We start from the raw sequence: 27213 nt of genomic DNA, 5'->3' as shown, positions 1-27213 counted from the left end.
TTTTTTTTTTTTTTTTTTGTAATTGATCAGTCTCATGAAAAGCTTATGATTCAGTTCACTTCTAACTACCAAACTTCTGATTTTGATTGGAATTTCTGACTCAGTGGCACACAGTTAGTTAATCTGAGACAAACCTCTGCCAGAGTCAGGAGCAAAGACGAGAGAGATACATTTTGGATGTGAATAAAACCAATTTATCCTCATTAGCTTCATGAATCTGCTCCCCTGTAGAGAACTGAAGAGTATTTCTAGGGCAGAAGCAGGACCTGAATTCCAAACAGTTTTGGCAGAGAAATAATCTGCAAATGAAGCAGTTTTTTATATATTAAGTGTGCATTCACCATGTAGCACTTACAGATATTGGGGCCAAGACTTTAGGAATGTTCTCCCAAATTTAGTTTCCTGTGTTTATTTCTAGCCTAAGAATTGTCTGAGTTGCAAAAGCTCTGAACTTCCCATCCAGCTTTCGGTTCCCAGTTCATTTAGTAAATAAATCCCACGGGGAGAAAGCCATGAAGAAGCACTCTGCAGTAGGCAAATGTCCCAGCAAATTAGAGCTCTGTGTGATACAATGAGAAAGGCCATATGTACACTCGCTGCACTGTTCTGACTTAAAGATCTTTATGTCTGGAAAGTTCCCCTATGCATTTTAAAAGGCTGTTATGAGGATATTCAATTGTGATAAAATCCAAGTTGCTGCTACAAGATGTTTAACTGGCATATCGAGTTAAAAAGAACAAAACCTAAGGGCCAGAAAACGATGTGCTGCTCACAAATATTACAGCTTTCGAAGTAGTTCAGTAAATTTCCATGGGACTATTTGGAGAACAAAGTACTACTCTGTACAAGCAAGATCAGATGCTGGCCCAAAAAGTCTGTCTGAGACTGCTGGTACAGTTCCTCTACCATCTGCTCACACTAGTTGTTGAATTTCTTATTATACTTCCCTCCATGGCTTTTTACTGATATGTAATTTTTTTATTTTTTTTTTTTCACGTATAAATTGGCACTGTTTGAAGGGAGAAGTGCAGCAAACAGGCCAGGAAAAATTCCAGATGTCTCAAACTTCGTGTGTGCACCAAATCTTGTTCTCAGGTACACCTGTGTCTTCCTGATCTGTGCTGTGCAGATGTAACACAACAGAAATACCTACAGCAATGTACCAACACCCTGACATGTAAGCACTGAAGTTTTGGTGGTTGGGTTTTTTTACTTCCCCCTCTGCACCCTGCCTTCTTTATTTCTTCTATTTTTTCTTTAGCATTGTCTGAAAGGTACCAAGCTGCAGAGGGCAGAAGCTCTTACTTGTGACTCTCCTATCCGTGGTTCTCTTTCATGTATCATTTAGATCCTTGATTAGTTAAAAGTGCATAGTCAGTACAACACAGCACAGCAGGGAGAAGTGGAAGTGCTAATCCCATCAATATGGTTGTTAGGAGAGACTGAAGCTCTGAATCAGCAAAGCTGTGTTCAGCATGAAGGGGACAGACAAGTTGAGGGGTTTGGGTGGGGTTTTGGTGTCTTCTTTAATGCAAACACTACATTTTCAGGCCCACTGTGCCCCACCAGGCAAGAGACAGCCTCAAGGTGTTCAAAGAACAAATTTAAGTAGCTGAAAGAAAGTAAGGAGTTAAGAAAAAAGTATATGAGAGAGTTTTTTATGGATGGCTCTACAACTTCATGGGGTAGGCAGAAGACAATCTATACTCTTGCTATCTTGCAGCAACTTAGGGAGCTAAAAGAGGATGTTGGAGGCAGAGAGATGTCAGACAGGGTGAAAAACGTTTGAGAGGTTGTGTCTGCACTTTAGCAAAAAGTTCCCCATTCACATTTTAGGTCCAACAGCCTCATCCATACTGGATACACATCAGCTGTGGGAGCCTGAAATTCAACTACACTTCCAGAGGCAGTAAAACCATTGCCCTTTAACTCACTGTAGGACACAGAGACCACTAGAAATGTTGGCATCCTATGGCCACACTTGTATAGTTCAGATGGATAAATCTGGCCTGACTTGTCCCTTAGGTGCTGCCTGGGCTCTGCACATACGGGTAACAAAAATACTAAAAAGCTCATTACCAGTAATTTGCATGAACTATCTAATTATCCTTTAAGCTGTGGATTTCTTAACCACACAGAAAATCTTTTGTTTACAACTAGAGATTGTGTTGTTGCACAGTACAGCACAAAAAAAAGAGTCTGTAAAGACTTGGAGTTCAGGGTATGGTTCAGACATAAGTGTTAAAACTACTGGAAATCTCACCAGAATAGGCTTTATAGAGGTCTCTTGTCCCGTCTGTTCTGAGATCTGGATAAAAACTAAGGTGATAACACTTGGCAGGGTATCTTAGAAATTCAACAACCAAAAATTTACTGCTAGAAATAGGTCTGGATTCAAGGAGTTCTTTTTCAATAGGGATTCCCTTTCTTTATCCATCCCCTCCAGCCCCTTTTCTCTACTGTTTTCACCTTTTCTTCAGTCCTGATCTGACTTAGGAGGGAGGGAAGCACATGCCAAAAAACCCACCAAAAAAAAAAAAAAAGGCAAACCCCTCAAGTGTGACTTTGAGATGGCACCTTTTTCAGTTTCAAACTAGAAGTCCCTTTTTGTAGGCAAGTAACCCAGCTGCAGCCACAGAGGTGAAGAAAGTGGAAAATCCAATCAGCTTTAGCAGTCCTGGCACAGATGGCAAGTTTCTCTCCCAGAAGGTCGTAGTAATGGGCAAAGCTGGCACATCCTGCAGGGAGAGCATCCCTTATCAACAAAACATCTCCACTGTGAGAAGCAGGATATAAATCAAGATTCTCACAGCAGAAACAGAAGTGGGTGGTGGCAGTGAAATGTTATCAAGAAGAAAAGTATCAAAATTTTCTGCCCTGTTAAAGGGAAGAACAACACACACATGGAAAGGATTCACAGCCCAGTTAAAAAGTGCAGTTCTTTCCAATTCTGCACTGCAGAGTTGTCAGATGGGTGCCCTCTGAGTTTCTATCATGTTCCTTTTAAGGAAAGGGCAGCTTTGGCGACTAAGGGAAAGTTTATTGTGGCTTTGATTTAGTGAACTTACATAAAAACAGCCAACAAAATTTTATCTCATCAGCAAAGCAGCAGGAAAAAATCCCAGTCCCTTTAACCTACATAAATACTTACAATTGATTCAGGTTCTGGCTTCCAAATTTCACTGTCTGGGATTTTCCTCATAGCAAACAGTATCTGAAAGAAAGTAATGTTCTCAGTAAGTACCATTGATTTTTAAAAGGGAAAAAAAAGCTAGCTTCAATTTTTGTTTCAAAATGGCATGATGAAGATAATTACTCTGAGCACATAAATCACAGTGTACTGAAATTTTAGAAGAAAACTCAGCCTTTTATAACTCATTTCGGGGGGAGGTCTACTTTTTAATAAGACACTCCTCCTAGTGGAACATAGAAACAGTAACAGAAAAATATCTTTATGCTTAGTTAGTCCAAGGAAGATATCAGAACTTGCCCAGTCCCATGGGAGCAGGGTAATGTGAATATGTCTAAGAGTTAAGCAGACACTCCTGGCATACATATGGTGTGCCTACACCAGCTACAAGGACCAGCTTGCTTTGCAAATTTTACCATGATGTAGGAAGAAGAAGAGCATCCTGGGAGTGATGACAGACCACTAGTTTCAGCAAGAGAAAAGCAGAGCTAAAAATAAAACCTTTGCAATGGAAAACTTACTACTCAAAAATATCAAAGATACCAGAGATAAGTAGGATGGCAAAGATTATTTGAAGTGGTAGTCAGGGAAGACGGTAAGACTAGTTTCTTCTACAGTGAATAAAACAGAGGTGGTGATATTAATGTTTTTCCTATTCCAGGCACTTGTGAATTTAAGATTTGCCATCTTTTATGATGGGCTTTTACTGTAGACAAGATTCATTGAACCCCTCAACTCTACAATGTACAGGAATGAGAAACACTATCGCACTAGATTTTAAACATATTTTCCTTTCACAAGTAAACGAGGAAAGGAAAACATCAAAATTTTTACCAGTCCAGCACACTTGTCAACTTCTCTGCTGAGGCCTTTGGAGGCTCTGCTGTAATCTGTCTCTACATTAGTGAGATCTGCCCCTGGAGGTTTTCAGAAGCAGGTTTGGCATAACTTTCTCAAATGGGAGAATATGAATTATGAATAGTTGTTCCCTGTCTTTTGGGGCAGGAGTGTGGACTAGATGACCTCTCCAGATGCCTTCCAGGAGAATTTCTGTTCCACAACTTTTAGCCACAAGGTTCCCTTCACCTCATAAAACCAAGGTGAAATTTCTTTTGCTGCTCCATAAAGTGTAATGCTCCTGAAAATACTTGAGAAACTGCCATTTTTTCAGATGCAAAATTGATTTAAGTCCTTTTTCATTGACTTCATGTAAGGATGTCTCAGTGGTATTTCACTGTGTCAATGGTATTGTTGGGAACACAGGAGGAAGGGTCTGGCTTGGTGTGCAGAGCTGCAGGACTGAGCTGTTCCTGCACTCTAACAGCCATGCTCATTTAGGGGAAAAAATGCCTAGGTGAGAATCTGGGATTTCTGTAAAAGAAGAAAGGATTTAATTCCTGGAAACAGTGAAGAATTTGAGGAAATACCCAGAGCCCTCCTTAAGTATTCCAAATCTAAGTGCAAAACCTTCATCCTTTTTGAAGTCTTTCCCCTTTGCAGTGACTTGCACCAAGATTCAGAACACCTGATGCTGTCAACACTCAGTTCCCATTTCACCTCCAACCAGAAGATCTTACGTTTTCCACAGGATATCTGACAATGTCCCTGAGTTTCTGTACCTCTCTGGCTGCTCTTTCTCCAGCCTGGACAGCCCCCTCCATGTATCCACTCCACTCTGTGGCTGTTTCTGTGCCAGCAAAATAGATCCTGCCAACGGGCTGCCGAATGATCCTGGAGGGGGACAAGCAGTAAGTCACATTAGACATACTAGGAAAGAACCGAAGCAGTTGGGTTAATGCTACAAAAATGTTTTAAATAACAGCAAGCACTTACAGTTAGTAACACTGGCTGAGCTGAGCTGGAGGGGGAGTGTTCATTGCATTTAATCTCTCACAGTAAAGACACCAGTGTTCCCATTTTCTAAACATTTACACTGCTCATAGGTGTAAAGGACAATTATTTTGAGATGAGACTTAATCTGTCTTACCATTCTAGCCAGTGCTGTAAATACCAATGCTAAGTATTAATGGCCCAGTGCAGCATGTTGAAGTATATCCTCATAATATCAAAAGAAATAAGCAAATAAATAAATAAATAAATGATTGTTTTAACTTCTGTTTTTGCCAGAATTGGCAATAATTATAATTAAAATTACTTTAAATACTAAGGCAGCCATAAGCTCTTTGTTACAAGTGCTTCATTGCTCTAAGTTCTTTTTAAATTGTAAAAACTTAAACTTCAAAAGTAGGGCTATGCCCCAACATTAAAAGCTGTGTGTCTGGATCCAATCACTGATCTGATGTAAGTGTTTTTCTTCCTGCTAGATCTTAATTTCACGTAAAATCTGTATACAATGGCACACTGATTACTATTTTAAGCCTTGATGCTAAAAAAAAAAAAAAAACAAACCAAAAAAACCCAACCAACCAACCAAACAAACAAACAAAAAGAATAGTCCAAAGAAATCACTCATTACTGTAAATTTTGGCAAGAATTAACTCTCTGCCAGTATTTATAAAACACCAGCTAAAGATGTGCTGGAAATGGTTACACAGATCTCAAATACCCAAAGCCAGTTTTGTAAACAGACTGTGAAAGCTTCCCAACTCCCTTCCCAGAACCTGCTCAGCTGTACTCACTGAACAACAAGAGTGAATAAAAGCCCCTAATGATGCTGAACTCATCCATCATAAAGCCCAGCTGAGACAAGTGGAAGGTTATACTATCTCTTCAAAATATTCCCCAGTGATCTTAAAAGGTATAAAGTGAACAGTGACAGAGGATTTATGACCCTTTCTGAGGATATTTATTAACTTGGTCTTATCTCACTACTCCAAAGCCCACTATAAATAGACACTGTACCTTCCATACTGAGTCATTATGCCTGGTGGGAAGTAGGCTGTGTAGCAGCCCCCAGAATACTGCTCTTCACACCAGTTCTTCTCTTCATAATGCACTGGCTGTAAAACAGAGATTAATTCACTCAGGGAAAGGAGAGAGTCCCAAGGAAGCTAATAACAGAACTGAGGAGAGAGCAGAGAAGAGCAGCTTATCATCTGTTGCATGTCAACGTCTGACAAGACAAGCACATTTAACACATCCCTTAATACAACATGAACCCAACATAAAACGCCTTAATTTTTTACAAATAGCTAGCAGTGTCTAAAAAACTAGTTAATGTAGCAACTGCAGAAAATAATCCTCTTAATCTGACAATGTAAATTCATGCTTTGTGCACAAATTTGTGCTTTGAACCATGTAAAGCAAAATTAACCTCTGGTGTACACAGATGTAATACCTGCAATATCTACACTGGGCACAAATACATACTGTTAAAAATGCAAAGTGTGGCACTTGCATGGTTCTGTGCACAGCATCACTGTGTTGGAAATTATGTGTTTTCCAGACTGGTGTCTACAACATTTAACTAGTTTAAAATTGTCCCAAAAGCATAAACAGTGTTAATCACATAATCTAAGTGTGAGATCACACAGATCCCAACAGTCATTCAACATTACAGGGAAAAGAAGGCGACAGGAAAGCAAATGAAAAATAAGCCAACACATCAGCAATGGATCTTAACAAGTAGTGAGAGAGAAGACACAACACAGATGAGGGGGAAAGCAAGCCTGTCACACCTGAAACAGCCTGCCACAGTTGAGATGTGTGGTGTAAGCACTGAGAATGCCACCCACAAAACTGGACAAGAATATACCTGCCTTTTAAAGTTTCATAAGCTCACTCTTATTCTCAGTGTCAAACACAACCCAAGACTTGCCATAGTGTTCTCTCCACTCCTCAAGAGAGGGTAGTAAGTGCTCCCATAGCAGCTACCTTTTCCAAAAGTACCTTTTCCAGAGACACCATGGTTAGATTTTGTGCTTACATGTAAAGCTTCCTCTGATCCCAGAACCTTTGCATAGAGCTCACACAGCCTTGTCTTCCTGCAAGAGAAAAGCAACACAAGGCTTCAGTGTGGGGAAAGAGCAAACCCCCTCTAATATACCCTGGTTTCAAGAGAACAAGCAATGTATCTGCTTGAACTTCAGGTTCCAGCTTTTTGGGATCTATCCTAATTGGTCAGCCTCTGGATCGCTAGAAATAACTCCAGCTCCTGTGCTGCATAAGTGCTGGTTTTATCAGCAGTTACACAAGCTGCTCCCTTAAGACAACTCTAGCAACCCAATTCCATACATTATCCAAATGCTCTCCAGGCTGTCAGGAAAGAAAGTAGTAAGGGATTGAATTTTTTTGTCTTGGCACATAGTCTACCTTATGTTTGTTCCTATGAAGATGCAGGTATCGATATACTGCACCTCTCAGGGAAACAGTACTTTACTTCTGTATCTATAAAATTTCCTCCTATTTTAGTTCGTGAGTCCATAAATCCATGAATAGACTTCATTCCATAAAAAAAATCCAAGTGCAATTAAGTTTGTTCCTACAGGCTTTTGGGTCTTACTGTTAGCCCCACTGCACCAATTCCCAAAATCAGGAAGATCAAGATGAAATATGAGCTAACAATTATAAAAACAAAACCTCAAACACAGCGTTGGAAAGACATTTACTCCTGGAAACAAATCCTGTACTCCACAGAAAGCCATGCTGGGCACAGAAATACAGGAGTCTCAGCTCTGTAACTGCATGGCCTACACTTGCAGCTATAAAAGCCCACGAGAAAATCATCTATAATTGCTGTATGAAGCAACCCAACCATAACCATGAGCAACTCAACTCAAAGAATGCTACAGAGAGGGGATGAGGAGAAACAGGATGACTTGAATGGCCTTGAAGGTGTCCTCATGTGCAGGCTGGGGCTTGAGCAAGAAAGAGAAGGGTGCTACAGTTCAGGAAGAGCCATGGCCCTGGGGTGATTTTGCTGCTGGCAGGTGTCAAGTTAGTTTAAGATAGCTGTGCAAAAGGGAAATATTAAGCTTCAGGTCAAGGGCATCTTCAAACTCTTAGGAAATGTCAACCTTGGAAGGAATTATTCATCAATGAGGTATTATTTGGCAGGGAAAACAAAAACAAAACCAAAAACAAACCACAACACCAAAAAACTCCCCCCAGCAGTTTCTAAAGAATTGAATTGTACCAGGAGAAATCAATCACTAAGGACATTGCCCCTAATAAGTGCAATTTTTGCTGGTGTGCTGGTTTCTCTGCAAGATCTGCAGTTTTCATCCCAGAACAGTTTAAATAAATTCTTATTTATGTATTTATAGTTGAAGCTAGCACGGAACATATGGAACATGCAGTGAGTAAAATCCTTATTTCTTGGCTTTGGACTCAGCTGTGAAACTGCCATCAGCACTAAATAAGAGGAACGTTATGCCTGGAGCTACCAAGGTAGAGTTCTGTTGAGAGTTACACTGTGCCCAGTGTGGAAGAAATGCTGTTTTCCCTGGTCTCTTATTTCACAGCAGTGTGGAAAGGTAGGACACAATCTAACCTCTGTAATTACCCACTGGCACCTGGCCTGGGAAGACCAGCTGGAAGGCAGCAGTGAGTTTTACTCCCTTCAGTCAGGCTTAGGCTGTAAAAAGGTTTCCATCCTCTCCCACAACTGCTGCTCCTAGCCATGATTTAGGATAGCTGCCACAGACATCCTGCTCTTCATATCCCAGGATTACCTTGTAATAAGCATGATGGAGAGAGCGCCCAGGCTGTGTTGGTAGGTGAGCAAAGCACCTCAAAAAATTGGCTGCACCCCAAGTGTACACTGGAAGGTCCGGGTTCATGCTCTGCCTTCTCCTGGACCCCAATTTCCACTGGAAGGAGACTTTTGCTTCTGTGAAGGTCAGGAGCTGCAGAACAGACCAGCAGGTTCCTGCCTTGGCTGGCTGAGGCCAAGCCTGAGCCAGAGGTACCCCTGCACCAGGGTACAACCAGCAGGTACCAACCTGGGTGTATTTCATAGCCATTTGTTACCGAAGCAAAGCCCTTCCTAGTCCAAGGTTTTCTCCTCAAAAGACAAGAGGTCAAAACTCTTGTTTAGAACTTGGCTGTAGGCACCAGCAGAGTCAGGTAATTGTGCCAACCCTTTTAATGCCCAGGGGAAAGGATGGTGCCTGGCAAACAGCCAGGACAGCCCTTAATTTCATAGAAATTCTCTTTCATAGAAAGAGAAGCTGTCCTCGAAGACTGCAAATGCTCAGTTGTATCCAGGGTGTTCAGACACAGAGTGAGACATCATTTAGTGTTTTGGATGGCTTTAAATGCTGGGCACACTGGGTTTTGGAATACCTACATGACTTTTATCATCTGGCACCTGCTGGGGGTCTATCTCAAAGCTTTGGTGCTTGTCCACTCCTGCCAAAATCGAAAGGGCTCTGTGGTATCAGGGTGTCATTTGAAAAGACTGGGACATTAACAGCTACATTTAGACCCATTATCCACAGACTGCCAGACTACCTGCAAAGTGAATCTGAGATGACTACATCTTCTCTATTTAGACTGTAAAAAAGTTCCTTGGACACAGTATTCCTACTGGCATGCTTTAAAAACAATTTTATTTTCTCCATTTCAAAATAAGCCTCTGCTCATAATCCACACTCTCTACTTCTGGCTTTAATTTGATCAGATACTGTAAACTGGCGAGATGGAAAAAAAAAATTCACTTTGTAAATTCTATTTTAGTAATATGCCAAAGAGCACTATTGTATACAGAGACTTGTTTCAAAAAGACAGTTAAATGGCCTTCATCTGTGCCTGAGGGGTGTTTTTTCCCGTGGCTGAGTGTGGAGAGATGGAGGCAGCTTTCTGACCCCTTCATGAAGCTGAGGTGTTGCTCACGGCAGCTACAGCACCATCAAGGCTGCACTAAGTTACAGGCACTGAAACAACCCTCCAGGGCAATTAGAAGAAATAAAAATCAGACACAGTGGCCAAGTCTGTCCCTTCTGACAAGCTTTCAAAGAGCTCATTGCACCTGCAGGAAGCCAGAGAGGTAGCAGTGGGGAGAAGAGGCTGACCCTGGATCCTCTCCAGCGTGAGCAGGTGGATTTCTACACTGCTTTCATATCCAGTAGCTTAGAGCAGTTCTTCACCTGGAGTCACATAAGCAGAGCAGCCTTGAGGGAAAATAAGAACCAGGACCAGAGAGTTTCCAAAGGGCAGGGGTTAGCTACACATCTGCTGCCAGTTTGTGGGAATTCTGTGGGGTCTTCATCCAAAACCACGATACTTTCTTCTTTAAAGTGACATGTCTGCCTACTGTCACAAGGTTACAGACAACTTCCTTCATATGAGGGCATTTTTTTTTCCTGCCCTGGTCATTTATAACAAAATTTTGACTCATATTCTGCACAGGTCTCCAGTGTTTGTACTTACCTTTCTTCTTTTGTGAGACCTGTCAGCCTTCTGCACTTCCGAGCAAGAATGAAGCTGTAGGAAGACCACAAATTATTGCCATTATTGCAATTATGCAATAATACATTTCCTGCATTATTTAAAATGACAATATGTTTTAATAAAATTTTAAGACTTATCACACTCTGTTAAAAAAACTGGGTTTAACTGGCTGTTAAAAAAACCAACCAAACTAAATACAATCCTAGAAAACAAACTTTCACTTAAAGAATTGGAATACTGGGAGAAAACTTTACATTTCTGCAATCACCCTCTTTTTTTTTCTCTTTCCTTTCCTCTTCTCCAAGTCTGTATTTTGCCACACAACAAGGCAAAAGACGACAGTGAAAAATCATGGAGAAAACTTTTTTGAAGTAAAACAGTTATAGAACACATTCACCACAGACTCAACCCTTATGTATTTTAAAGTATTTCCTTTCAAAAGGAGTAGGTTTTCCATTTCAATTGTTGCCTCTAAGAAAAGATAAAAAGGCATTAATTAGACACTGTCTCTTACCCTATTATGGCAGGAAAACTGTCATCAGGCTTCGTGTCATCAAGCGTTAAACCAATTGCAGCATCCTCATCTTCAATGATCATGGTACCACAATACCCTGTTAAGCACAAAGTGGAAAAGAAGATAGGATCCATGAATCCAAATCCAGGAATAAGCTTCCAAGAAGATGTGAAATACAACGTGACAGGAAAAGGCCTAAATAACATGATCTAAATTTACCCTACTCTGAACAAGGCATGGGGCTAGATGACATCCAGAGGTATCTCCCAGTCTCTATCGTTCTCAGATACTATGACAGGGAGACAGGAAAACAGTGGAAAAGAGAACAACAACAATAACAAAACCCAAAACAAACAAGCAAGCAAAACAAAACAAAAAAACCCATTAAGTGACAAAGATTAGCACACAGCTCCCTTGCTGATCTGCAAGGGAGTAGTGCTGCCTTGAATCAGAGAAGCACTAAATAATCTCAGAAGAGAAAGTTTACATCTGAGATGTGCTGACAATTAACAATCTTTGCCATCATCTTTAAAACATCAATAAAAGGATCTCCCATTGTTGAGTTTACGACAGAAAAATAAATTATTCTGCAACCTGGTTGGTTAGCAAGGTAACTATTGCACGGAAGCAAACTGCTCTCAGATACTGAAGATGTTTAAATGTCTTTATCACAAATGTTTCCATGTATGACATTTATGCCAGACACAGAAGGCGATATTTGTACATTGCTTTGAAAAAACAGTTGTTCTTAAAAGCAGTGTTTGAAGACAATATATTGTTCTTAAAAGAACAATTGTGTCGGCAAAGCACAGTATGCTACAGGTTCTGTCAGAAACAGAGAGCCACCCCCTGTCAATCCATTCCAAACCTAATAGCCAGAACAGGACAGGATCCAGAAACCCATAAATCATTCAAAAAAATGGAGGGTGTGTGACTCTGTAGGCAAACAATTGTGGGCTCATTATAGCCAAAGATGATAAATGTGTGTTATTACACTGCAGTTTGTCTTAGATTCAGTAGTTCTAAAAGGGAGATGAGGAACCATGACAGAAATAATTCAGCATGTAAGGGGAGCCCAGGATGACCAGCCTACCTGGGGATGGGGATGTAAAGATACCTTCAACTAATGCTGCCTGGTGCATCCAGAAGGCAGAATTGTTGCAGACTGATAACTGATGGGATAAAACCCCTTTCCATCACACATCACCTGTACCTTTACATTACTGTGAAAGTGAGAGAGACTCATACCCAGGTTCCTTTTGAAGAAGACAATAAAGAACAACCAAGACAATAAGCTACAGACAGGAGTTCTCCCTTCATGACTACCTCCCTCTTTTTATTCCCATATCCACCCTCTTTTCCCAACTGATCTCTCAAGTTTCTCACACAGGAGAAGGCAAAAATGGCATAGAAGCATAAGTTTCCTTTCTAAGCTTTAGCATCCTCTGTCTACTCCATTGCCATGCACCCTCTTCCCTCTGTCAGCACTATTCCATTCAATTAAAACACAATACCCTTCTTCCTCCAGAAAATTTCCTTATAGTACACAATGCATTTGATGACTGAGCCCATGGGGATCCGGTTGATGAGCTGGTTTCTCATCGGGGGCAAAGGTGGGTTGAAATGAATCTTCAGGCTAAGAGCTGGGGGAATGGCACTGATCACATACTTGCCCTGGAAAAGAAATTATACATAAGCCAAATACATTCTCCATTACTTCAACCTAAGTGTATTGCTCCAGTGATCTTGGCAGACATCTGTGGAGGCTGCAGGGTGTATCTTGTGAAGCAATTTTGGCATTTAGCATAAGAATTGCAAAACTAAACCCTCACAAAATCCTGCTCATTAAATAACGAACAAGCATTATATAAACAGCCATCTGCTCAAATGATGGGCAGCTGCCCTTTCCTCAGTACTTGAAAGAAAGCACTGTGCTGTAAGAGTCCACTGGTCTCCCTTCCATCTGGATTCCTCCGTTACAACTCAGAAGTAAAGCCTGCAATGTTTTTCACAGGAAGTTTACTACTAAGCTACATTTTTGTGTTCACCTTACAATTACCCTTTAATTCAGAAGGTAACTGAACAAAGAGCAAATGAAAAGTTTGAATAAACACTTTGCTTTCCAGGCATCACTTTAAAGCACTATCATTGCTATCACTTCAGGACAATGAGAAAGTGTGACCTTCTGTCATAGTCACTCATATCTCTCCTACATTTTTGTAGAGGACTCTGGAGCAGCTAAAAAGGAAAAAGCTAAAGGTTTTCTAGCTATCCATGCCACTAAGAAGATTTCTTACTAGGACATTTCGTTACCTCGTATAATTCATGATCTAAGGTTTCCACAACGACACTTTCACCCGACTGGTCGATGCGGACGACCGGCTTCCTCAGCTTCACCCGCCCTCCCAGGCGCTCCATCATCTTCTCACTGATCTGGCCAGCGCCCCCAACAAACTTTCTCTCCTGAAACACATAAACAGCAACTCAGCAGACAGGTGCTTGTGAAGTGGATATCATTTCGCTCGGCATTCAAAACAAACCCCATTCTCCCACTGTTATCAAAACATTTTCAGGAAGTTTGGCGGTTTCACTCGGAAATGTATCCACGTTACTTTCTCTTTTGGGGATTTTCTCAAGTAATTCCCATATTTCAGCAGCAGTCAAAACCAGAAGTATGAGTAACCTCATGAGAAAACCCCTTCTCATGCGGGCTCCTAACAAGAAGACAGGCCTGTGTGCACTTTTGAAAAGTGCTTAAACTTTCAAACCTCATCCCTGCAGAGCTCTGTGCATCAGAAACAGGAAACTCGATCTTCAGAATAAATAACAAGGTATAAGAAGTAATGTAGTGCATATCAAAAATGTCTGCTATGGTCCATAATCTACCTTACATCATCTCTAGCATAGCACAGAATTAAAATATTTAAACATATTTACATTTATATTATCTATGGTTATTTCTTATATATGCATACTTATGGATTTAATATAGTTTCATGTATTTGCATTTTTATTTATTTATGATTAAGTTACTTGCATTTCAAAAAACATATCTATTTCTAATACAATTATTAAAATTTGCACTTCTCAAGTAGAAGATCATTAACAGAGTCTTTACTTCCTTCAAATGCAGAAGCAGCACCAACGTACCAGACTGCGAACATTTCAGAGCAGTACCATTTTTAAGCAGTGGCAGTCATCTTCCTCAGGCTGATTTTAAAATCTAAACAGTGTTAAACCTTGGAAGTTTGCATCTCAGGAACTCAACTGTGGGCTACATTTTCAGCACTAATTTATAGCTGGCCTTGCCATCTCCATTAAGTGCTTCTGCAGTGGCAAGGCTTGCTTCAGCCTCATGACAGAAATAAGCATAGGTAAAACTTTCCTTTTTCAGTGTGGGTAAGCAAAGTACATTGTCTAACCAGAGTTCAAAAGGAAGCCAGAGTCAGGGACAGATACAAAACTACTGAACCCTAGGGCAATGCTTTCAGCACAGGAGCAGTTTTCAACACCAGTTTTGCAAGATCCAGATTAGAGTGTAAATTAATAAAACCAGTTATCAACGTGCAACTGGCTCAAAAGTCATGGACGACTCAGTTTGCCCTCTGAACTAAAACAAACAAGCAATAGAATGAAGTCAAACCAGGGCCTGCCAAGAGCTGCAGAAGGCGATGGCTGACAGTACCTGTCCTCCGTTGGTCGTCGAGAATATCCTCGCCGTCCCCCCACACTGCTTCACGTACCACAGAAACCACAGGGCAGAGACCTCGTGGGGCTCAGAAGTGACATCCACATTCACAAACAGAGTTGCAAAACTCTTGGCTGCACTGCAACAGAGGCGGGAAAGTGAGTTAATTTAAAAAATGAATAATGCTGACCAGCCTGTTTTTGAGTGGGAGATTGTCTTTGGTAACCTCTTCTTTTGCTGGGGGCAAAGGATTCCTTGATTTCAGCTGAAGCAAGAAATTATCAATTGCTTATATGTAGCATTTTTCAAGTATCCCTGCAAACAAAAAGTGTTAATCAAGTGTTTGTATTCCAGACATATTAGGGCTCCAGCAGACACGAAAGCTCATGAAAACTTTGGTCACTTTATGCTACTAATGCAAAGTTGTCATTTTAGGATTAAGGGAAGCAAGCCCTCCGGTTTTCACTGGACTCCAAAACCACCATGTCCTTGGCTCCTGGGTTACGAACAAGATCTGCACCTGCTAAATGCCTGTCTCTCAAGCACACAGTAGAGAGATTATTCAACGCTTGAATAAAAAGATAGCAATCTTGTCTAAGCTAATTATCTAAAATCTCTGGATTAGTCAGGATCCCTTCACTGGCCAATCCTCCACTGTGCTCAGGGAGAGTGCTGCAGCTGGAACACAGCAAGGAAAGAGATGTAAGTAGGAAGCCAAAACAGACGAGACAGCATTCATGCAAGAGTCTGACAGGGAAAAGGAAAGGATTCTTTTGGTTGCTCAACTCAGTATTTTAAACAGTATTCTAGTGGCCAGTGGCAATGAACACAGAAGTGGAAAATTGAAACTGGGTCTGAAAAAGAATCACTGCTTTATGTCCTACAGCTTGTGCTTTCCTAACAGCTCCACTGTAAATTACTGTATAAGCCTGTACAAGATTTTAGGGTGCACTAAGACAGAATTTTTTAAGGCTCAGAGAAACATTCCTCCTGTTAGAAGTAAGTGCTTCCCCTTGCCCTCATTCTGAGGAGGAGCTTTAAGAGACATGGACAAGACCAGGAGATGCCCAGTTTAATTACTTTGTGACTGACAGGGACTAAGATTCTAATGCTGTTTCATATGCAAGGCATCAGGCAATCAATAACTTCCAAAGATAGTACAGAATTCACTTTTTGTTGCTGCCTTTTAGTCTTAGACTTCAAAAAAAATTGAAAAGTGTAACTCTAACATACTATTTCAAACAGCTGTAGATCTACACAGAAAAAAAAGGTTTATTCTGTCTCGTCAAGAAATGGAAAGTCCCACTAAAGTACAAACCTCACCCATTTTCTGAAATATGGGTGCATTCTGGCTTCATTCTTGACAGCCAAAAATGATACAGAAATTATTCATGATTTTTGTCACTATGATATTGTAAAATATGATCAACTCTGTAAGGTATTTTGCTAATGTATATGTATCTATTAATATTTTATAAGCAGATGCTATTAGACGGTGGTTACATTCTCCTAGTTTCTGCTGCCTTGTCCCATTGTTTTTCAGTTCCTGATGTTTTACCTCAGAATGCCAGTATGATTTCAACCAAGAGCAGTCAGGACATTTCCAGCATACATCTGTAGCCAAAAGCAAATCTGTACAGTCTGTTAGATGAGAGGAAATAGTAGAAAATTACCCTTCTGGATCATTACCTTCCAGGGTGGGAAGTTTCTATGGCATGTTACCTAAACCTTGAACAAACTGGGCAAATCAAGCTGAGATGCACATATAAAATCTGAAAAAGTATCTCTGTGTTATGCCAATATTCAGGTAAAATGTCAAGTCTTATTCCATCAAAGTTGGAAAATCATGAACGTAGTCACATGAGCTATTGGATATTGAATGACTACTGGTGCATGGTGTTTCGCTAACTTGTCCAGTTCCTTACTAAGTCAGAGATTTAGAGAGCCAATCGAGCTGTCAGCACACATTTCTATTTGGTTTTACTGCAGATGGACCATGACTCAAATGAGAAAGGCTTTTTATATGCCTCTGTGCAATTGTCACTCCCGTTTAAGTAAAACAAGTTTTTGGACAAGGGCCAACTGTCTATTTACAATCATAGAATTATAGAATGGTGAAAGACCCCAAAGGATGACCTTAAAGATCATCCAGTTCCAACCCCCTGCAATGGGCATGGACACCTTCCACCAGACCAGGTTGCTTCAAAGTTGCATCCAGCCTGGCCTTGGACACTTCCAGTGATGGGGCATCCACAATTTCTCTGGGCAACCTGTGCCAGTGCCTCATCACCCTCATGGCAAAAAATTTCTTCCTAATACCTAATCTAACCCTGCTGCTCTCTTTCAGTGCAAAGCCAGAACCCCATGCCCTATCACTACGTGCCTTTGTCAGAAGTCCCTCTCCAGCTGTCTTGTAAGCCCCCTTTAGGCACTGGAAGGCTGATCCAAGGTCTCCCTGCAGCCTTCTCTTCTCCAGGCTGAACAACACAACCCTCCCAGCCTGTCTCTGTAGGAGAGGTGCTCCAGCCCTCAGATCATCTTCGTGGCCCTACTCTGGACTCAGTCCAAAATAGCCATGATCTACATGAACAGCAGTGGTCATGTTGCTCTCTGGAGACTGGCTGAAGCCGTGGAAATGCCCTTGTTGAGAACAGCACCAGACTCAGTGGGTGCTAACAGGCTCGGCGCAGCTGCATGTCGGGTGCTTGGCAGTTCTGAAGAGGCTGCTGTAGAAATCAATCTGCTTTACAGCAAGGCAGAATTAATGGGATTTTTTTTTTCTCTTCCTTTCAGTGAGAAGAAAAACAATCAAACTGCCATTGAATGGCAAGGGAAGAAAAATTGCTCTGATGTAAACATAAAAACAGGAAGCATTTTCACTTTCCCTGCTATATAGTGCACCAGCTAAACAATAGAAAGATGGGTGTTAAAGTGATTTAGTGCTATTGCAAGACAAATGTTATCTTTATAGCACTTTGGTAAAATCAGCTGGTCCAGCACAGAATAAGTGTGTGCTGTTCCATCAAAAGTTTGACTCAAAAACTTGTTGTAACCAGAACATTTTTTTTCTTTTAAAGGCTAAACACACAGTAAAGAGCAGGGAAGTGCACATAAGAGATTAAGGTACTACACATCTATTCAGAAGTAACCCTCCCAAATACATTTTCCTTTTTTATTTTTTTTTTTTTAGTCTAAAAAGTTAGGGAAATATAACAGAGGGTGCTGACAGGTGTTGTAGTCCATTATTACAATGTTTTCTCACCCCATTTCTTTATAAAAGCTGTGTTCTAGGGGCAGTTATATCTCTTTTCAAAGCCATAACACTTATTTGAAGCTCTAAGGTCAATAAATATGTCATTATATTTCATATTAAAAAGTTTCTTACTTTGTCCAGCATATTTTATCTATGAAATCTTGCATAGTCATTTTGTCCCATTCTTCTGCATGTGGAGCCTTCCACGGGGCTTCATTGGGAATCTAAGGAGACATGAAAAAGCATTCTTAGCAAATGAGTGACACAGGAAAGAGACAAGAAACACAAAAGATCTTGTCTTTACATGGTAATTTAGCCTGCAAATTTCTGGCAGATAATACAGTGAATCTAACAGAGAATGCTTTTAGGGGTTTTTTGTTGTTTGTTTGCCTGCTTTAAGAATTTTCTCTTTTTTTAGATGGAAAAATGTATAACAAATTTAGAGTTAAGAAATGTTTCCAAGTTATTCCATCTCTCTCACATTTATCTACACAAGTAAGAGCAACCATTCTCAAAGTCTTGTAGCTCAGTCAATAGAAAACACACACTATTGGTGATAAACTAGAACAGACAAGTTGAGTTTGAAGGTAGAGAAGGGTAAACATTTTTGCTAATGCTTTAAGAGGTCGACAAGCCTCTTAAAATATTACCTTACGATTCACCAGGAAAGGTGCTAAAAATCAATCACAAACATAAGCATTGACGTTCCTTTAACCAGAAGAGCAAGGGTGTGACTGCAGACAGCCTCAGCAACGTGGCCCTCAGAAGAAGCTTCCAGGATGCCCCTTTCAGGAGTGCTCTGACCATCAGTGTGTACCAAAAAAGGGTGGCTGCTCCCGCCAGCACCAGCTTTTCTCGAGCCAGAGCAGCTTCCCATCTTCCACTCTGCCCCTCCTAGAGACAAAGCTGAGCTGAGACAGTCAGCTGCAATGCCTCATGCCATACCTCCTTCCCCATTTCATCCATGGTCCTCCACAGGTTGTTGTAGTCCAGGTAGGCCAGCGGGTTCCGCATAGGAGGGAATGGGCCTTTAAAGGGGTAAGACTTACCCTGCAAGGTGAAGAACAAACAAAAACCCAGTTAAAAACTGAACACAAGCATAATCATAGCTTCCATGTGTGGGAAGCTGCACCAAAGGGTTACCTGCACATGGTGCTGGGCTACCAGCTCCAGGCAGCCCTGCTTGGTCAGGGGTTTGAACAAGGTGACCCCCCCACCCAACCTCATCCATCCTGTGATCCTGTTATCCTGTATGTGCAACTTAGCTGTGATACACAGCTGAATTAGCAAGGCCCATGTGTGCAGAACAGATATTGCCTTTGTCTTCAAAGCTTTACATTTGGCACTTCTGGGCAACAAAACTAATACCTTGCAGTAGAGTCACTAAGGCCAGGCTAAAAAAATCAGATGAAAAATTGGATATTTGCTACTGAAAGACAGATATGTATGTCACTTTTTTTCCTCCTAAATGTTTGTGAGAATGCTGAATTGTTAATTGTAGTAAGCAGTTTGGTTTTAGTTGTTTGGGGTTTTTTTTTTTTGAAAATCAGACAAAAGTAGTTGTGGTGAGCTATATTATACACTAAAATACACTCAGAGATCTTTCTTAAAAGGTGTTTTGGCTAACCTAAAAATCACCAGTCCTGCAGAAACTGTAGTGTTTACTATTAATGACATATTCTTCCAGTCCAACACCTGTGGCTGTAAATTCCAGTGATAGTGTGACCAGTATCAATGTCCTAATTACATCATTACATACTTAATAGTTAGATTTTATATATCTGTACCACCACCACAAGATATTCAGAAAATCTGGCTTAATTAGGAGTGGAAGACAAGTGATTTGTAGAGCTATTTTACTGACATGGGATTTCCCTGTCTGCCTATATGGATGGCAGCCTAATAGCTTTAAAAATTCACAAGGAAATGCTCATTAGCATTATGCAGGTGTTCCTTTTTTCACTATGCATTCCAGAGTCCATAAGATAGGTAAATAATAAAGGCTACATTGTGTGCCACATCTGATTTTTCAAAACTTTTGAATTATGTATTTAAATGTGCACGGCCTGAGCATCAATGCCAAACAGTAGAAGTACTAACTTCTAATACATATTTGATGCAGTGCTGCACCAATTCATCAGTAAAAAATTATTTACACTGGCTTAAAAAAATAATACTGCACCAAGATTTAATATTCAGAACCAGGTAACAACAACAACGGTGTATCTTCTCGAGGAGAAGTACCCAAAGACCACTTACTCAGAGAAGTGTCAGGCTTTATTTGATTTAGTATCTTTATTAATACTGTGAAAGAAGGGAGAGAAAGCCCATTATTCAAATTTTCAAGCATTTGCAAGCACCAGAAAAGACAGTAAAAGGGCACAATGGGACCCTGAAAGACTCAAAACTTGGTCTGGAAATAACAAAAGGAGATAAAACCTTGAAAATGCTCACCAATAACTTTGAAGACTTCTAATTCAAAGAGAAAGATACTTAGAGAGCAGTAAGGCAGGAAAAAAAATTCAAACCTAAGGGTAAGAGAAAATTAGTTTACAAAACTCCCTACCAGGTTAGAGAAAGTGAAGAAACTGTTTTTTCACCTTGTCTTTACAGAGGCAGGGCTCCAGTGGAAGTCAGAAACACTAAGGTAATGAAAGTTTGGAAAAAAAGTAAAATGGGGAGGGGAGGAAAGGATTTAATTCTTTGGTACACGTGAAGAAGTAGCTGGAAGACAACTATTTCATTTTGCAGTGCTTTTGAGGAGAAATTACAGTTTTCACAATGCCAAAACATCAATCTTTTAGAAGTTTTCAACCAGAAGTTTTGTCATAGCCAGAGTAGATCTCCAGTCACTTCACGTGCCAGAGGCACCAAGGTTGAAAACTCAGCACTTCCAATTTAAGGATGGACACTACAGCACATTCACCCAAATAATGGAGGGGTGGGATGTTTTTTTTTGTTTTTAGTTTCAGCATGAAAACAAAAGTGCATTTCTACATGTCTTGTGCTCAACCATATGAAAACACTGGAATCAGGAAAACATAATCCTGTAAATGGAGATGAACTGAACAAGTCTGTTTCATCATAAGCACTTGGTCCTGATGTAAAAATATGGGTATGATTATTGAATCTCTCAGTATGGAATCAATTTGAACTGGGGCACACCTTCATACTCTGCTGCCAAAGGGCTACAAAAGAGCAGCAAGACCTCCCTGACTTAGTACCTTCTTGTCCCAAGTGATAACACCTGAACCATGTTGGTAATTATCTTTTAGCCTTTTGGGGGCATGTTTAAATTCCTTGAGTGACTCCTATAGCAACAAGGAGTAAGTTTTACAGCGCTTTCTTCTGAACACTGGAGCCACCCTTCACTAGTGTAGACACCATATAGGTATCCCGAGGCCAGACCATACCACTTTGGTTTTAAGGACTTAGCATTTCCCAAATTTAGGTTTATGAAATAAGTATACATCTGTCATCGAGAAAACCAGGACAGCATCAGAATGGGTTAGTCTAATTATTGATTTTGTTCTGAACTTCCTGCTTAGCCAGAGGCAATCCTAACCGAGTTATCCCCTCTGAGTTAACTCAGGTCTTACGAGTTCCCTGTGGTGCTTCCTCATGAGCACACAAGAGATACACAAATCATATTTTTGTTTTAGTATTCTTCTATTTCACTGCATTTTATCTGCTGAAAGGGAAATCTTGGGTATGTCTCTTGTGTAGAAATCTGGGGCGACAAGTCTCATAAAGCACAAGAACAAACTTCAACCCAGAAAGATAAAAACAAACCTTCAAAGTTAGTAAGTATCCTGTGAAAGTTACTTCCAAGAGCTCCTAAGGCATCTCCTAAGGCCTGATCCTTATTTCTTGAACACAGAAAACTCCAGGAGCTGTCAATGAGAACTTTGAGAAGAGGCTGCTAGACTAGGCTCTACACAGAAGCAAAAACAGCAGCACCAAAGAAAGACTAAAAAAGTTTAGAGTTGTCACCAACAAACCAAAACATTTTAGCTCTACTTCTGCTGAATTTGCATTTTTGCAAACACAACCTTTTTCACATTTAGGTGAAATTTGCTTATTTCTATCACCTTGCTGGGAATAGCATTCTCCATACCTGCTGGTGCTGTATAATCCCTAAAGAATAACAAGACACATATGAAAAATATGCCCCAAGATGCACAAAATGTTTCCTTTTTGAATATTTTTATACCTAAATCAGAGCTGTATAAAACCAGCAGTAATAACTACCCCTTTCAATCATTTGCCATGGTATTTCAGCACCAGTACTACAATGATCAGAAGTGTTTCTTACCCTTTTTTTTTTATTATTTAATACAGACATATATATAATTTCAGAAATCATTTCATGATGCCACCTGCAGTGCCTCCAAAAGCTGAACACAGCACCAGCAGTTGGAGGTCTACCTGCTATTGTATGGATCTCTTGCTCTCAAAGGCTGTTGCTGCAGTATGGGCTAAAGCTCACTGAAGAAGCTAAAACTATAAGGGAGGAAACTCATGCAGTGCAGCTGTCTCAGGAATAAACCAACAGGGAAATAAGAAATCCAGTGTTTGTCACAAACGTTGCAATTCCCAAGAGATCTTCTCATCCGTCTGCTTCACATCAACCAACATTTGGCTTACTTACAATGGACCCATGTAAGAGCAGAAATGAGCTGTCTTGATACAACAGCTCTCTTTCAAGGAAAATAGCTGAATAAGAAATGGGTTATTACAGATAAGTGAAAGAAAACCCTCTAACATGGCAACTGAATATTGGTAGCCCCTTGAATATCAGGCCCAGCACTCAGGAGGGCATTGGAGCCAGATCTCACACACTTTCTTCTGGGAGGATGACAGCCAGTGAATGGTTAGCTGAAGAAGGACATGCTCTGACAGGAAATACCAATACAAAAATCTTATAAATGTAGTCAGTTTTCCTTGGAAGAAACAAGATGGTGTGGTGCGTTCTCTGTGTCACTGAATGGGCACGGATATTCCCTCAGCTAAACCATCTGAACCTTGGAGTAACTGATGCTCACTTCACCAAGACCTCACTCTGCATGTTAATTCACAGTTACACAGGTTTATTGGCAAGTAGTGCCCTCTGCTGATTCACAGCACTGGTACATCACACACATCCTTTTCTCTCAAAATCCCAGGAACGTCTTTCATACAGAGCACAGGAACAGCAGAGATGCAAAGCTATGAGGAGGAAAACGAGAACCAGAAAAGCATCACTTCAGGGTGTAACTCTGTTCGTGTATCAGATACTGTTTCTCACCTTCTGCCTCGTGAAAAGTGTCGTTTTAGTTTGGTTTGTGGGGGTTGTTTTTGTTGTTGTTTGGGGGGTTGTTTCTTTAGTTCTGTTGGTTTATGTGTGGGGTTTTTTTGGTTTTGTTGTTTTTTTTTTTAACCATAGCATCTAAAAATATGTTTCTTTGGGACTTAGACTCTTTTATAGTCAGAATTCTCAGCAAAACATGGCAAGTAGCTGGACCAAACTGAGAGAGGTACACGGGCCTACTTAGAAACTGTAACAGTATTAAGCTACACTGAAGTTCCCTTCATTGCAGAACTGTTCAGGAGCTCACATGCTCAGCTGGTTATTACATTGACAGATATCCTAAAGGTAAAAAGATGACAGGTTAGAAAACATAACCACAGCATAAGACAATCTGTATAACTGATAAACCTGTGCAAAGCTACAAAATTTAGACACGCAAAAAATGTTCTCCAAATATATTTCAATATCTAATTTGAGATCATCAGCTGCGGATGCCAATGTGTCTTGTGAATTTGGTCAAGCAAGGTAATTTCAGTTTAAGTGTTGCATAGCCAGACACAGTGGCTTGAAACGTGAATTCTGAAAAGGCATAGAGCTAAACAGGAACAGCTTGTTTCTGCCATGTTACAGAAATCAAGTCCACCTTCACTCTGACACATCAGTCATGAAATCTACTAAGTATTTATCTTACCTAAAAAATAGATGGAATGAGAGAAACGACACTGAAGTGATTTAGAAAGGAAAATTGAGGATCTGCTCTGAATTTAGATGCTGTATATAACTACATATATATTTCTTCCAATTGGCTGTGAAAATAATTAACTAAATCTCCATCCTTCTAGAATGGGACTTTTTTGTTTTCAGACACTAAAAACCACCTTTACAAAAAGCATTAGGGTGTCTGATGAAGCACAGATTTATAGGGAGTTTGTCTGCAAATATTCTTTGAAACTGGGCCTGCGTGTGGCTTTCAAAACTTGAATTGAACCAGTCAACGAAGTAGATAAAAATCAACTGAAATCTTTATAATATTTCTAGAATTAGTCTTAAGAAAAATCCTCTTTCCCCTTCCAAAGGCAGAAAAATGGGCATAAATAAACGGGGAGAAATGAAAAAAAAAAAAAAAAAAAAAAGAGAGTAGCTTCAAAAGAGCATCTGATCATAACATAACTAAGCACACAGGGCACATACACTCTCACAACTAGAACACTGGTTTTAACCAGAAGATGACTTTGGGGTCAGTAGTTTTGTTCCTGAGATACTTCAGGTTATTAAATTCCTTACCTGAAAAAATTAAATCTTACACAAAATTTTACAGACACATGAAATCCAGTATGTTCACCCAGTTGTTCTTGTATTAAATACACACTTCTCCAATTCTTTTCCTTATCTCCTCAGGAACAGATCATGTGGTCTGGGAAAGCTAGGATTGAGGAAAATTTTTTCAACTCAAATTTAACTAAGAAATTCATACTCTATTTACAGTTCATTTTTCTTACTACTTTCATCCTCATGCTAGCATTAGGTCACAGCTTCCAGCCTTCCAGTCAATCTTCTTGATCAATAAACACCCCTTGCAAAATCTTGTGTAACAGTCCCCTTTGACAGATATAATTCTGAAGATCTGCTGTACATAATCTTACTTCTTTTAAGCTGCTGTAATACAAATATCCATATCTTAATTTTAAAAAGCCTGATTAAGAAATTTCTTCTTGCAATTACTACCAGCTGGCTGGTACAAAAAATGGAAGATGCCCTTTTATTTACAGGGCAGGTCCAGTGAGACCAAACAAGCCCAACTTTTCCTATACTCATAGCAAAGCCTGCTCCACCCACTTCTGGGGGTCTGGAAGATGCTTTCACCAACCTCAGCCTACTCAACCTCAGACTCACTTTTGAGGCTACAAGCGAGTATGATTAATGGAATAGAATCTTGTGACAGAAATACCTGCATCCTCATATCCAGTAAAGAGTTAAAATAACATAGATCTGTGTTCCAGTAATGACACGTGAAACTATCAAATGTCTCTGAATTCACTTGGCTTCCTTTTCAGGACATCAGATGCCCAGCTTCTTACAGATTCAGATGTATTCTTCTCAGTTCCCCAACTTCTAGTTTATAAATTGCCAGCAGATAGGGGAAAAAAAAAACAAAAGACATGAGGTTGTTTCACCTCACTTGAATTGATGGCAACTGAGAGTCTCACAGACTTCGTTCTCTGACTGCACTCTAATTAAGATACACAAAGAACAATGAAATTACATTTACCTAGTCATTCAAAAATCCATTTAAGCTGTTACATTCTATACTACTGACTATGCCAGGACACACTGCCCTTAGATTCGCAGAGAAGCAGGTCAAAAGCTTAAATAAAATCATATTGCTTAGCTTCAGTGCATATATCACACATAACACAAAAGAAACACCATTAAATTCTATAACCTTAGATACAGCAATCACTTATCCAGCTGCGAATTAAATCCCAATACAACATGACCATCATATTTTTTATTCATGAACAAGACCACAGCAAACTGCATTTTAATAAGCACAATAGTGCTGAAAATGAATGACACCCAAGAGGGCTGTAAAACTTTTTCTTCAAATCTACTGCAGGTTAGTATGTAACCTCGTAAAATTAGTGTAGATTTGGGGTCCTAGTTAGAAGTACTGTGTGCCTAAGACTAAATATTCACTTTCATGATGTGCTGCAAAAGGGTTCACATTAGCATTCTCCCCAGAGATGCCAATGGTTTATATTTGTATAAAAGTGGTGCCAAATTTTAAGTGGGCATGACATGTATTCAGACACCTCTGGCCAGCGCTGCTGGCAGATGAATTATTACAAGGAAACTCACAACATGTTTTCAAATTTCAACACTTCTTTCCAGGGACTGTTACATGATACATGTAGAAATTACCTGGACTATATGTACCTTGGTTTGCTTTTTGAAAGACAAAAGCTGTCATTCATTTTGGTGGGAGAAAAAAAACACCACCAGTCAAAAGCTGAAAATCTGCATATCCAAGGTAGGATCCTGAATTCTCTCTTTGGCAGCTAAGGAAAAGTTACTTCATTTTAAGAAGTACTTTTACAGATTTTACATCTGCCTACCAGGCCAGTGGGAGGACTGTTAAGAGATGATGACTTCTCAGACAGTTCTGCTTTTGCTTCTTAAATCTGGATTTATGAACCTAATTTCAGTTGGCTATTGAAAATCAATGGTGTTCAGGCAGCAATTTGCCTACCAAATACTACTTGCAGAGCTATACTAATATTCTCACTAAGGCTGATGAACCACTATTTACACAAATGAAAAGAACATACTAATCTCTTTTCAAAGACCATGAAAAAGGCTGCTTAATAAGTGGAGGGGAATGTAGGGAAAAAAAATGTAGGGCAAGAAATATAATTTTGAGTTTCTGTGAAGATATCACACACAATATAAGCAAGACCAAAAATAATCTCACAATAGAACCTGACATTAAAAAAGATTAAAGGAGGTAAAAATCACACAACCCAATCAAGTTGGTAAAGCCTAATTAGCAGAGACCCACCCAGAGATCAACAAAATGCATTCTTTTCATTTTGCAGTACAAAGAAGCTGCATATATTACTTGTATTAAAAAGCCTCTAAAATGAATTTAATTAACTATGAAAGGCTTGATTTTGCCTTTGGGTATATGTAAAAACCGCTGCTGATTTTACAAGATGCACTGTGATGCCTGATTGTGTAGCAAAAGAAGAATTAAAACCTTTAGGTATCATTGCTTCTCTGGGTTCAGATAATTCTGTGTCCCAGAATTTAATTATATTTGGCCACAGTGAACTCAAATTCACACAGGGGCGACAGCCCTTTGCCTATTTTGGAATCTGATTTGCAAGCTGACTTTGGGAGTACTGCTTAGATTTCAAGGGACATA

General features: G+C 40.0%; 1 protein-coding gene across 1 annotated transcript in view; it reads right to left on the bottom strand.

The window, feature by feature from the left end:
• LOC114056886 (amine oxidase [flavin-containing] B-like) overlaps window positions 1-27213 on the bottom strand; it is a 48367-nt gene that overhangs the window by 739 nt on the left and 20415 nt on the right. Inside the window, exons 4-15 of the mRNA XM_027882550.1 lie at window positions 18944-19048; window positions 18131-18222; window positions 14743-14884; window positions 13371-13520; window positions 12572-12731; window positions 11058-11154; window positions 10523-10576; window positions 7077-7134; window positions 6053-6150; window positions 4810-4921; window positions 3152-3214; window positions 2578-2738 (exon numbers count right to left, since the gene is read on the bottom strand). Coding sequence (XP_027738351.1) covers window positions 2589-2738; window positions 3152-3214; window positions 4810-4921; window positions 6053-6150; window positions 7077-7134; window positions 10523-10576; window positions 11058-11154; window positions 12572-12731; window positions 13371-13520; window positions 14743-14884; window positions 18131-18222; window positions 18944-19048 — 1281 coding nt within the window. The 3' untranslated portion in view covers window positions 2578-2588. The remainder of the gene's footprint in view (window positions 1-2577; window positions 2739-3151; window positions 3215-4809; window positions 4922-6052; window positions 6151-7076; window positions 7135-10522; window positions 10577-11057; window positions 11155-12571; window positions 12732-13370; window positions 13521-14742; window positions 14885-18130; window positions 18223-18943; window positions 19049-27213) is intronic.

Source organism: Empidonax traillii, unplaced genomic scaffold (genome assembly GCF_003031625.1).
Source record: "Empidonax traillii isolate 1590-97213 ecotype Southwest subspecies unplaced genomic scaffold, ASM303162v1 scaffold1:size7828297, whole genome shotgun sequence".
In the NCBI taxonomy this organism is placed as follows: domain Eukaryota; kingdom Metazoa; phylum Chordata; class Aves; order Passeriformes; family Tyrannidae; genus Empidonax; species Empidonax traillii.
The sequence above is the reverse complement of the archived record's forward strand: the minus strand, read 5'-3'. Positions and strand labels throughout refer to the sequence as shown.